A 13313-nucleotide genomic window follows, 5' to 3' on the forward strand; every position below is an offset into this window, starting at 1 on the left:
ACACCTGTATAATGGAAGGTCCAAATGCTGGCGAATCAGTATCCTGGCAAAAGCTGCACCATGAGGACAAACGAACATTTCACATAACTCCACAAAAAAAGTTATTGAAAAGCACAAGTCAGGAGATGGATACAAGAAAATTTCCAAGTCACTGAATATCCCTTGGATTCAATCATCAAGAAATGGAAAGAATATGGCACAGCTGTAAATCTACCTAGAGCAGGCCGTCCTCAAAGACCGAGTGACTGTGCAAGAAAGGGATAGTGAGGGAGGCCACCAAGAGACCTATGACAATTCTGGAGCAGTTACAAACTTCAGTGGCTGACATGGGAGAGACAGCACATACAACTGTTCCCCGGGTGCTTCACCAGTTGCAGCTTTATGGGAGAGTGGCAAAGAGAAAGCCACTGTTGAGAAAAACTCACATGAAATCTTGGCTAGAGTTTCCCAGAAGGCATGTGGGACACTCTGAATTCAGCTGGAAGAAGGTTCTATGGTCTGATGAAAACAAAATTGAGCTTTTTGGCCATCAGACTAAACCCTGTGTTTTGTGTAAGCCAAACACTGCATATCATCAAAAACACACCATCCCTACCATGAAGCACAGTGGTGGCTGCATCATGCTGTGGGGATGCTTCACTGCAGCAGGCCCTGGAAAGCTTGTGAAGGTAGAGGATAAAATGAATGCAGAAAAATAGGGGAGGATCTATTATGCAATCAATTGCGTTTAATAATTGTAATAAATTTAGATCAGTTTGTAGAAATTTGATTTCACTTTGACATGAAAGAGTCTTTTTCTGTTGATCAGTGTCAAAAAAGCTAAATGAAATCCACTGTGATTCAATGTTGTAAAACAATAAAACATGAAAACTTTCCAGGTGGGAGGTGAATACCTCACAGTAGCTGGCAGATGATAGGTGAACATGGGTAGGGGGGGGGGGCGGAAGAGGAGGTTCAAGGACTGGAGAAGAAAGAATCTGCTAGGAGAGGAGTGGACCAGAGGAGAAATGGAATGAGGAGGGGACCCGGGGGAGTGTAATGCTGATGAGAAGAGGTAAAAGTACAGTGTGGGGAATGGGGAAGAAATAATTCTTTTACAGACAGAGAAAATGATATTCATGCCATCAGGTTGGAGGCTACCCAGATGGAATACAAGGAGTTGCTCCTCCAGCAAAAGTGTGGCCTCACCTTGGCACAAGAAGGGGCCAAGGACCGACGTCTCAGAATGGGAATAGGAATCAGAATTATAATGTCTAGCCGCTGGGAAGTCCGTTTGTGGAGGATGGTGCAAAGGTGCTCGATGAAGCAGACCCCCAATTTACCACAGGCCTCACCAGTGGAGAAGAGGCTGCATCAGGAGCACCGGACACCTCAGACAGGTGGAATGTTGCCTCACCTGAAAGGACTCTCTGGGGCCCTGAATGAAGGTGAGGAGGTGGTCAACATGCAGGTGTAGCATTTAACAACTTTCAGGTTGGAGGGGGATTAATGGGTTAATGGGGGGGGGGGGAACGAATGGACAAGGGAATCGCAGAGGGAGTGATTCCTGGGAAAGCAGGGGGTGGTGGGGAGAAGGTGATGTTTAGTGGTAGGATCCCTTTGGAGATGGTGAAAGCTGCAAAGGATAATGTGTTGGATGTGGAGGGGATGGGGTGGTAGAGCAACTGAATCCCTATGAAGGCAGTGGGAAGACGGGGTGAGCGTGGATAAACGGGAAACGGAAGAGGGCAGTATGAAGGCAGTGGGAAGACGGGGTGAGCGTGGATAAACAGGAAACGGAAGAGGGCAGTATGAAGGCAGTAGGAAGACGGGGTGAGCGTGGATAAACGGGAAACGGAAGAGGGCAGTATGAAGGCAGTGGGAAGACGGGGTGAGCGTGGATAAACGGGAAATGGAAGAGGGCAGTATGAAGGCAGTGGGAAGACGGGGTGAGCGTGGATAAACGGGAAACGGAAGAGAGCAGTTTGAAGGCAGTGGGAAGACGGGGTGAGCGTGGATAAACGGGAAACGGAAGAGGGCAGTTTGAAGGCAGTGGGAAGACGGGGTGAGCGTGGATAAACGGGAAACGGAAGAGAGCAGTTTGAAGGCAGTGGGAAGACGGGGTGAGCGTGGATAAACGGGAAACGGAAGAGGGCAGTTTGAAGGCAGTGGGAAGACGGGGTGAGCGTGGATAAACGGGAAACGGAAGAGAGCAGTTTGAAGGCAGTGGGAAGACGGGGTGAGCGTGGATAAACAGGAAACGGAAGAGGGCAGTTTGAAGGCAGTGGGAAGACGGGGTGAGCGTGGATAAACGGGAAAAGGAAGAGGACAGTATGAAGGCAGTGGGAAGATGGGGTGAGCGTGGATAAACAGGAAAAGGAAGAGGACAGTATGAAGGCAGTGGGAAGATGGGGTGAGCGTGGATAAACGGGAAACAGAAGAGGACAGTATCAATAAAAGACAGAGGGAAACCTGTCCTGAGGACATCTCCGATGTCCTGGAATGGAAAGCCACAGAGCTAAAGAAACTGAGAAATGGAAATAGCATTTTGACAAAAGGTGGGGTGGGAAGAGGTATAGTCAAGATAAATGTGGGAATCAGTAGGTTTATAAAAGATGTCAGTTGACAATTTATCTCCAGAGATGGATAAAGAGAGATTGAGAAAGCAGAGAGAGGTGTCAGAAATGGACCAAGTGAATTTATGGACAGGGTGGAGGCAAAGTTGATAAAACTGACGAGCTCAGCTTGGGTGCATGAAGCAGCCTTAATGCAGTTGTCACTGTCGTGGAGGAAGAGTTGGGAGCATAAATGGGGAAGGCTTCAAACATTGACTGTTCTACTTAAGTAAAGACAAGCATTTTATAGAATAAAAAGTAATCCAATATACCAAATTATATAAACATCAGCAGGCATCATGTAATCCTATAAGTAGCCATATTTTTAAAAAGTAGGTTTTCACAAGTGTTTTGAATCATTCCACAGTATTAGCCTGGCATATGTCAGTCAGTAGAATATTCCAGATTTTTGGTGTATAAGAGCAAAAAGTCACATCACCAGCTCTCGGTTCTGGAAACACAAAGCAAACTTGTATTTGCAGATTTAAGATTACAATAAGGAATGTAAGGTGATAGACCACCAAAATATATGGAGGGGCTGGATTATTCAGAGCCATATATACAATTAGGAGTATTTAAAAATTGATCCTAAAGGACACAGACAGTCAGTGTAATGATGCCAAAAATGGTGATATGTGCTCAGACAGAAATTTCTGTTTTGGTTAAGATTTTTGCTGCTGCATTTTGAACAAACTGCAGTCGATTGAGAAAGCAGGTGGATGAATTGAATGTGCAGATAGTTATTAATGAATATGATCTAGTTGGGATCACAGAGACATGGCTCCAGGGTGACCAAGGATGAGAGCTCAACATCCAGGGATATTCAATACTCAGCACGGATAGACAGGAAAGAAAAGGAGGTGGGGTAGCATTGCTGGTTAGAGAGGAGATTAACGCAATAGAAAGGAAGGACATTAGCCTGGAAGATGTGGAATCGATATGGGTAGAGCTGCATAACACTAAGGGGCAGAAAACACTGGTGGGAGTTGTGTACAGGCCACCTAACAGTAGTAGTGAGGTTGGGGATGGCATTAAACAGGAAATTAGAAATGCGTGCAATAAAGGAACAGTAGTTATAATGGGTGACTTCAATCTACATATAGATTGGGTGAACCAAATTGGTAAGGGTGCTGAGGAAGAGGATTTATTGGAATGTATGCGGGATGGTTTTCTGAACCAACATGTCGAGGAACCAACTAGAGAGCAGGCCATTCTAGATTAGGTATTGAGTAATGAGGAAGGGTTAGTTAGCAATCTTGTCGTGCGAGGCCCCTTGGGTAAGAGTGACCGTAATATGGTGGAATTCTTCATTAAGATGGAGAGTGACATAGTTAATTCAGAAACAAAGGTTCTGAACTTAAAGGGTAACTTTGAAGGTATAAGACGTGAATTAGCTAAGATAGACTGGCAAATGATACTTAAAGGGTTGACAGTGGATATGCAATGGCAAGCATTTAAAGATCGCATGGATGAACTACAACAATTGTTCATCCCAGTTTGGCAAAACAATTAACCAGGGAAGGTAGTGCACCCATGGCTGACAAGGGAAATTAGGGATAGTATCAAGTCCAAAGAAGAAACATATAAATTAGCAAAAAAAAAGCGGCACACCTGAGGACTGGGAGAAATTCAGGGATCAGCAGAGGAGGACAAAGGGCTTAATTAGGAAAGGGAAAAAAGATTATGAGAGAAAGCTGGCAGGGAACATAAAAACTGACTGTAAACACTTTTATAGATATGTGAAAAGAAAAAGATTGGTCAAGTCAAATGTAGGTCCTTTACAGTCAGAAACAGGTGAATTGATCATAGGGAACAAAGACATGGCAGACCAATTGAATAACTACTTTGGTTCTGTCTTCACTAAGGAGGACATAAATAATCTTCCGGAAATAGTAAGGGACCCAGGGACTAGTGAGATGGAGGAACTGAGGGAAACACATGTTAGTAGGGAAGTGGTGTTAGGTAAATTGAAGGGATTAAAGGCAGATAAATCCCCAGGGCCAGATGGTCTGCATCCCAGAGTGCTTAAGGAAGTAGCCCAAGAAATAGTGGATGCATTAGTGATAATTTATCAAAACTCCTTAAATTCTGGATTAGTTCCTGAGGATTGGAGGGTGGCTAATGTAACCCCACTTTTTAAAAAAGGGAGAGAGAAACCAGGGAATTATAGACCGGTTAGTCTGACATCGGTGGTGGGGAAAATGCTAGAGTCAGTTATCAAAGATGTGATAACAGCTCATTTGAAAAGAGGTGAAATCATCGGACAAAGTCAGCATGGATTTGTGAAAGGAAAATCATGTCTGACAAATCTTATAGAATTTTTTGAAGATGTAACTAGTAGAGTGGATGGGGAGAGCCAGTGGATGTGGTATATTTAGATTTCAAAAGGCTTTTGACAAGGTCCCACACAGGAGATTAGTGTGCAAACTTAAAGCACATGGTATTGGGGGTATGGTATTGATGTGGTTAGAGAATTGGTTGGCAGACAGGAAGCAAAGAGTGGGAGTAAATGGGACCTTTTCAGAATGGCAGGCAGTGACTAGTGGGGTACCGCAAGGCTCAGTGCTGGGACCCCAGTTGTTTACAATATATATTAATGATTTAGACGAGGGAATTAAATGCAGCATCTCCAAGTTTGCGGATGACACGAAGCTGGGCGGCGGTGTTAGCTGTGAGGAGGATGCTAAGAGGATGCAGGGTGACTTGGATAGGTTAGGTGAGTGGGCAAATTCATGGCAGATGCAATTTAATGTGGATAAATGTGAGGTTATCCACTTTGGTTGCAAGAACAGGAAAACAGATTATTATCTGAACGGTGGCCGATTAGGAAAAGGGGAGATGCAACGAGACCTGGGTGTCATTGTACACCAGTCATTGAAGGTGGGCATGCAGGTACAGCAGGCGGTGAAAAAGGCAAATTGTATGTTGGCATTCATAGCAAAAGGATTTGAGTACAGGAGCAGGGAGGTTCTACTGCAGTTGTACAAGGCCTTGGTGAGACCGCACCTAGAGTATTGTGTGCAGATTTGGTCCCCTAATCTGAGGAAAGACATTCTTGCCATAGAGGGAGTGCAGAGAAGGTTCACCAGATTGATTCCTGGGATGGCAGGACTTTCATATGAAGAAAGACTGGATCGACTAGGCTTATACTCACTGGAATTTAGAAGATTGAGGGGGGATCTTATTGAAACATATAAAATTCTAAAGGGATTGGACAGGCTAGATGCAGGAAGATTGTTTCCGATGTTGGGGAAGTCCAGAACGAGGGGGTCACAGTTTAAGGATAAAGGGGAAGCCTTTTAGGACCGAGATGAGGAAAAACTTCTTCACACAGAGAGTGGTGAATCTGTGGAATTCTCTGCCACAGGAAACAGTTGAGGCCGGTTCATTGGCTATAGTTAAGAGGAAGTTAGATATGGCCCTTGTGGCTAAAGGGATCGGGGGTATGGAGAGAAAGCAGGTACAGGGTTCTGAGTTGGATGATCAGCCATGATCATTCTGAATGGCGGTGTAGACTCAAAGGGCTGAATGGCCTACTCCTGCACCTATTTTCTATGTTTCTATGATTTATATCTTTCTTAGTCAGTCCAGAAAAGAGTGCATTACAGTAGACTAATCGGCTAAAAACAAAAGCATGTATCAATTCTTTCTGCATCTTGATGTACATGAAATAGAATGCAGTCTTAATAACATGGGTAATATGTGATTTGAAATTTGGTTCAGAGTCAATAACATCAACTAAATTCTTTACTTCTGACTTGATTTGTAATCAAGTTTATTTTTAAGATTCACACTTTTAGCATTAGCATTCATTTTGAGGGGGCTGGAATCCAAGAGCAAGGATGTAATGCTGAGGCTTTATAAGCCATTGGTCAGACTGCACTGGGGAGCAGCTTTGGACGCCTGATCCAAGATAAGATGTGCTGGCATTGGAGAGGGTCATTCTGGGAATGAAAGGTTAACATATGAGGAGCATTTGATGGCTGTGAGCCTATCCTTACTGATGTTTCGAAGGAGGAGAGGGTATCTTGTTGAAAGCTGTCAAACATTGAAAGGCCTAGATAGAGTGGATGTGGAGAGGATGTGTCCTGCAGTGGGTGAATCCAGGACCAAAGGTCACAGACTCAGAATAGAGAGACATGCACTGAGGAATTTCTTCAGCCAGAGGGTGGTGAATCTGCATAATTCAAAGGGCAGGTCATTGAGTATACTTAAGGAGAAGGTTGATAGGTTCTTGATTAGTCAGGGGACCAAAGATTATGGGGAGAATGCAGAACAATGGGATTGAGAGGGATAATAAATCAGCCATGATGGGATCGCAGAGGAGACTCGATTGGGCTGAATTCACCGATATCTTATAGTCTTAAAGACCAAACTTCATAATCTCCAACACCTCCAATGTGATGTTAACATTAAATGCATCTTCCTTTCCTCAGGAATCTGTTCTTCCCCTAAATACTCTGGTCCCTATTTCCCTTATTACAACACTTCCTCATACATCCACGTAGCTTTCTCACTTTTCTTCATTAGGAAATGTTGTACAGGTGAAGCATTAACTTACTTATTGTATTTCAAATTTAGCAAGTTGCATTTGGTGCTCATGATATGGTCTCCTCTACAACGGAGGAAGTTAAAGGTAGATTAAGTAGACACTTTGGGGACATCACCATCCAGTCTGCAAAGGTGACCGATTTTTTGCCTGTTGCTTTAATTCTCCATCCACTGCCACACTAGACTCTCCGTCTTGGGGCTCCCACACTGTTCGAACAGGGCTAAATGTACACTCAAAGAACAGCGCAGTATCCTTTGATCAGCATAGGAGCTTGAATTCGAGTGTTCCAGATGATCAGCCTTTCCTGTCTTGTACTTCACATTTCCAGCAGTTTTGTTTTCCTCTTCAGACATTTCAAATGTCATTTGTCAGCTCCTATTTACACGTCATCCTCCAGACATTGCTTCACTGTACTAATTCAGCACTGCCACAATCATGTGTCATTCAATACATGCTTCCATCTTCCCATGTTTCTGTCTGCTGTCTATCATTTATCCACAAAAGCGTTCAACTGCTTCAGTTTTATTTTATTTCTAAATTATCCCACTTCTCATGAAATGTCACCAAATTGAAATACTACTTCCTCCATAGATGCTAACTGACCTGTTGAACATTTCTGGAATATTCAGATTTCAAGTATCTATAGTATTCTGCTATTAAATTACAAAAATGGGTTATAATTTAACAATGAAAGTAGATAGAACTATCTTAACATTGACTCTATATATGAAGAGTTGCCATAATTATTGTTCAATTTACAAGAATTAGAACCATTTTGAAGATGTTGTACCAAGACTCTGGAAGCTGCAAATTTGATTAATGATTGTTCTGAATTCTCAGAAGTTGTACTTACTATACATGCAGAAGCTTGGGGGCGCACCTTTCTGTAAACGTGGAAAACCTGTGTAATGGGAGTTCTTACCACCAAGCAGCAGCTCAAGATAGTCTTCATGGTTCTTAAACTGTGAGGTTTTCCTTGCCCATACAAAGCAACCAGACATATTCATATAATTAATTTTTAAATTGCTATAATTAAATTAATACTTACCCACTTGCTGCTGATAAAAATATACCAATGGCCTGTAATTGCTCTGTTACACAGGTACCAACCATGTAACTGTTTAAAGATGTTAAGAAAATACTTATTATTCTTTAACTTTATGACATACAGGACATTACTTCCATTCACACTAACACATAAAATACATAATGTATATGAACAAAATTATCTTAGTTACCTCAGAAAAATTAAAACTATTACTAAACATAACTATTGCCATTAAAAAAGTCATTTTACTGATGAAGACATTCTAATTTATGTACTCAAGCCTTCCCAACACAAAGTGGGAAAGAAAGCAAAACAAAATGACAGGTAGAAGAATCTCTCATAGTAACTATTTCTCACAGTTCACAATGCCTGACCAGATTCTTCTCACACCATTGCTCAAAATTAAAGTAATTTATTAATTTAAAAATTGACAACATAATGGGAAAATTGGAGTGCAAGATTTTAAAAAAAGAGTAATTACGCAAGTTGGTACCAATGACTAGGATTGGTGCTGGACCTTTGTTGTCGACTTCGATGCAGAAGTGGGATGACATAAAGATTGAACGAGTTGTTGGTGGTAGGTAGTCATAGGTTGGAGAGAGTTATCATGTTTTGGTGAAATGGACTGAAAAACAGCAGACAGAGCTAAACCCAGACAAATGTGAGGTGAACAATTTTGGGAGCATAAATGAGACTAAGACACACACTATGAATGGTAGGGTCCTAGAGTGTAATGAGGAAAAAAGTGAGCACAAGTCCAGAGATCCTTGAAAATGGCAGCACAGATAGACAGTGTGGTTATGAATGTGTACTAGCCTTAGTTAGTTGGGACATCAGAAGAGAGATATCATACATCATCTTTATAGACCTTGCCAAATGGATTCCTGTGTGCAGTTCAGAACACTAATGGTTAGAAATGCTGCGTGACTTGCTGAGTTCTTCCGGTGTTACACCGGATCTGCAGAATCTCTCGGGTTTAAGGTTTAGAAATGATACAACAGAACTGGGGAGGATGCAGAGGAGATCAACAAGGAAGTATATAAAATTGTGATGGGCATAGACAGGGTAGAATGCAGGGAAAGCCATCTTCATATCAGAAGCAGATAAAACTAGAGGACATACAGTAGGCTTGGGGGAGATGGAGGAAACACAGTAGCAATGGATTTTGTATTTCAAACCCTGGACCAAGTTGGGTTACATTCTCCTCTGTTTCTGTCACCACCATAAACTCTGGAATTTCCCTACACTCCACTAATATTCCACAATTCAAGACGAACAATGCTATCAAATTTCATAATCAGCCTCCTGATACTATGGCATCCTGCAGCTCTGTCCAAAGGCCTCAAATTTAAATGTTTCTCTCTGAATTCAGATTTCTTTTGCTGACCTCATAGCATTTCTATAATAATTTAGAGTTCTACAAGAATTCAGGTTCCTCTTGTGCATTCCCTTCCAGCATACCATCACTCATCCTATTCATTTGGCTCAATGTTCAAGAATTCACAGCCCAAACCATATCACCTCACCACTTCCTTTAGCAATCTCTTACAAAGACTAACATTTTGACCGTTTATGGACACCCACCCTTATCTGCAGACCATCTATCTGCTTACTACGAAATTACACAGCGCTTGAGTAGTCCATTCATCCTTTTCTGGCCCTTTGAAGGAACTCTACAATCATACTGATATATCTGCTCTTCACCCAGAGCCCTATCAACCATAGAATGGTTACAGCAATTGTAAAATTACAGGATGGTCCATCCACCTCTCGTCAGACCCCTGAATGCATCTCATGGTCAAAAAGACGGACTCTGGCCCTCACAATCTACCTCGTTATGACCTTGTCGTTTACCTGCACTGCACGCTCATTTTATTCTGCATTCTTGTTGTTTTACCATGTTCTATTTCGGAGCACAGTGTGATGAATTTATCTCTATGCACTGCATCTTGGTACACATGACAACAATAAACCAGTATCAGTACCAAAGGAGGAAAAGTCAATTAGCTCTTGTCCATGCTAGCTCTCTGAGTAGCTCCCTAGTTCTACACCCAGCCTTTTCTCTGTAGTATTGCACATTTTGCATCACCGTATATCTACCCAGTTAGTTTTTGAAAGACACTGTCGGACAATCCTGCACCAAGTCTACAGGCAGTGCATTGACATGCTCTGTAAAATGCTTCCCCTATACCACTAATGATTTTCTTCACTTACCTACCTTAACCACAAAGCTAAAAGGAGCCAGCTCTTACTATCCACTCTGACCAGACACCTCATTATTTTAGATGTGTGTAGCAAATCCTTAACCTTTTCTTTTAAAGGAAGCAGCCTCTGTCTCACTGATCTATCCTGTCAATGATCGTGTGAGATCTCAGGACCCTCTCTCACAGCTTTCCTATAACGTGCCAACCAGAAAATGAACACAACACTCAGCTGAGGCCAGTGTTTAAAATCAAATAGCATAGATTCCTAAGATTTTCTTTTGTTTCTGCTGGAAATCTACTTTTAAATATGCCTGCACGAACTTTTAGGAAGTGATGTGGTATGTCTGGAAACAGAGGCTATATATTTAAACAAATAATTAAAATATGGAACAAAAATATAAAGACTCATTCACACGAGATTCCACAGATGCCGAACAATTCAGAGCAACAAGCACAAAATGCTGGAGGAACTCAACAGGTCAAGCATAGGGCTCCACTGGAGAGGAATAAACACCCGACATTTTGGGCGAGTCCCTTCAGCAGGATTTACGCTTTTGCTTCTGATTTTAAATTTAATTGATTAATTCCAAACAATTAAGTGTTAACAATGAAATATTCCCTTGGCAAGACAGTTATCAAATCTCGGTTTAAAGGAAAGGATACGTTATTCTGAGCCATGCCGTCAACCTAGTGAGAAATAAACTAGCTCCTTGAGCAAATTGTAACTCCAGCTCTGGACTCGTTTTACCTCTACTCGTATTTATAAAATCATTCAGTATATGTTGTCGGGTAGCTTTGGAGCCATGGTCCCAGTTCTGCAAAAACTCCATAAATTTGAAAATTTCTACTTGCTCTTTTGATGAGGCCATTTTCCAAGCAGCTGGGGGGGGGGGGGGGGGTGAGGAAAAGGGTATTTTAAATTCACACGTCCATAACCCAGAAAACTATAGCTTAAAATCAAAGGAGAAAAGAGTAATCCGTTTTGCTAATTAACAGAATCTGAAAGTTCTGCGATAACAGCGACAGGTCGGAGCTAAAATACTTTTTCTTTTGGGCTACCTGTCTGGAAGCTGCAGTACCGCCACCTAATGAAGTGGAGCCATGACGGGGGATCCTCCCAAACTTACTTTAATTAAAAAGTTCACACCAGGGCCCTACACGACTTAAACTGTCCCTACCTCGGGTCCCAGAATATCCTGCAAACTAGGCACTCCAGATCTACCCAATCATTGCCTAAACAGCTTCCCACATTCCAATGAATATCTGTGGCACAGCATGTTCAATCAACTCTGGGACCTTACAGAAGTCACCCCACCCAGTCGCACGATTGCCAACAAACGCCGAAGTGGAGGCAAACCCGTACGACCAAACCCTAGTCTCACCAACCATACATTTCCCTCCCCAAGGGCGCCTCCCTGTTCCGCTCTTATACCACTATTTCCACCATTTCCCAATCCCAGCCAACCCAATACAAAAAAATTGTCTTCATACTTTCTCATATTAACTATAATATCTACCTCAGACTTAGTAGGTGCCCGTTTTGCTGTAACATTTGCCTTTTCATTATCCGATACACCCACAAACTCAAGTACCTAGCAAAACTGTACTACTATTCCCGCCATCTACAGAATTTAGAGATTATAATACACTTCCACCAACAGATCAGGTCTCCTTAAACGCTTCGATTCCAAATTCTGCAGTATCGAGGCAACTTTGTTTGGCTTAACTTTTTTCAACCCTTTGCAGACTAATGATAATGCCCATAAATTTTACTGTATAAGCAGACAACCCATCCGTCAGCCTTTCCCACTGCCCACCTCAATATTCAACTGGAGGATGTTCAAACTACTGAAACTAATAGATAATTGATCTTGATTTTCCCAGCCCCGCCCTGCCCCACCTCCACCCAGCTCAAGCTAAAGTCGTTGAAAGACAAAAGTTTCACCTGAATTAGTAACACGGCAATTCCCTAAATAAAAAAATACAAATCTGAACAAAAACAGTAGAGATTATTTGCTATTTTGCCGATGATTACATTTGCTATTTTAACTAGTTTTGACGAAGACCGATCCACGGACAGTTCAGTATACAGTACTACTGTTCTCCGCACCTGGAGAGCGGGAATTCTCCCTGCTGTTATCTCAGGGTCACTGGTACGCACAGAATCAGCAAAAACAGCATCTTTATGCATGAAGAATAGAGCAATAAACTTGGTTGGGGGGTGGTTAGATTGGTTAGCAGAGGAAAGAAAAACTAACACCTAAAGATCTAGGCAGAAAGAATGTTTCTTGTTCGGAACATGAAGAGCAACAACAGTAAATCCTCAGAAACCCCCCCCCACCACCACCACCACACACACACACACACACACACACACACACACACACACACACACACACACACACACACACACACACACTTATGGTCACTTAAATGTGCACAAACGATGCTACGGGCAGATCATTGACTTATGTTTGAATATGTTTAAATGATCAATCCTCTCTTCCCAGTATTTATGTAAAAAAGTGTAGTACAGTACATAAAATTGTTTACTATCAGTTATTTCGCTTGAATACCATGCCATGTTAACACTGAAAACGAGAGGGACTAATGAACTAAATACAAATAAAATCCTGAAACAACTCAACACAATTCTCATGTTAGTTAGCGTCGTTCCCGATATTAAGCAACTGTTTCGAGAAAACGTTTACCTGACTCAGAAGCTGATAATTTTAAAAAGATGGCTTTTATTTTATTTCCACAATTCCGTTGATAGGGAAAAGTGCAAGCGACCATGAAGGGGGAGATGGACAGGCACTTGTATTAGCCAATGGCTGCAGGACGTTAGAGGGCTGGGCTGGAATAAACCAATCAGCTGAGGGGGTGGGGCGTGACCGGCGACCTGATGGCTGACG

At 42.2% G+C, this 13313-nt stretch overlaps 1 protein-coding gene across 1 annotated transcript in view; it reads right to left on the reverse strand.

Moving 5' to 3' along the window:
- LOC140736941 (armadillo-like helical domain containing protein 1) overlaps positions 1 to 13234 on the reverse strand; it is a 49608-nt gene extending 36374 nt beyond the window's left edge. The window contains exons 1-3 of the mRNA XM_073062988.1: positions 13110 to 13234; positions 11062 to 11278; positions 8195 to 8263 (exon numbers count right to left, since the gene is read on the reverse strand). Of these exons, the coding sequence (XP_072919089.1) occupies positions 8195 to 8263; positions 11062 to 11278; positions 13110 to 13194 (371 nt within the window). The 5' untranslated portion in view covers positions 13195 to 13234. The remainder of the gene's footprint in view (positions 1 to 8194; positions 8264 to 11061; positions 11279 to 13109) is intronic.
- Positions 13235 to 13313: the final 79 nt, after the last annotated feature.

This window comes from Hemitrygon akajei, chromosome 12 (assembly GCF_048418815.1).
Source record: "Hemitrygon akajei chromosome 12, sHemAka1.3, whole genome shotgun sequence".
NCBI classification, from domain to species: domain Eukaryota; kingdom Metazoa; phylum Chordata; class Chondrichthyes; order Myliobatiformes; family Dasyatidae; genus Hemitrygon; species Hemitrygon akajei.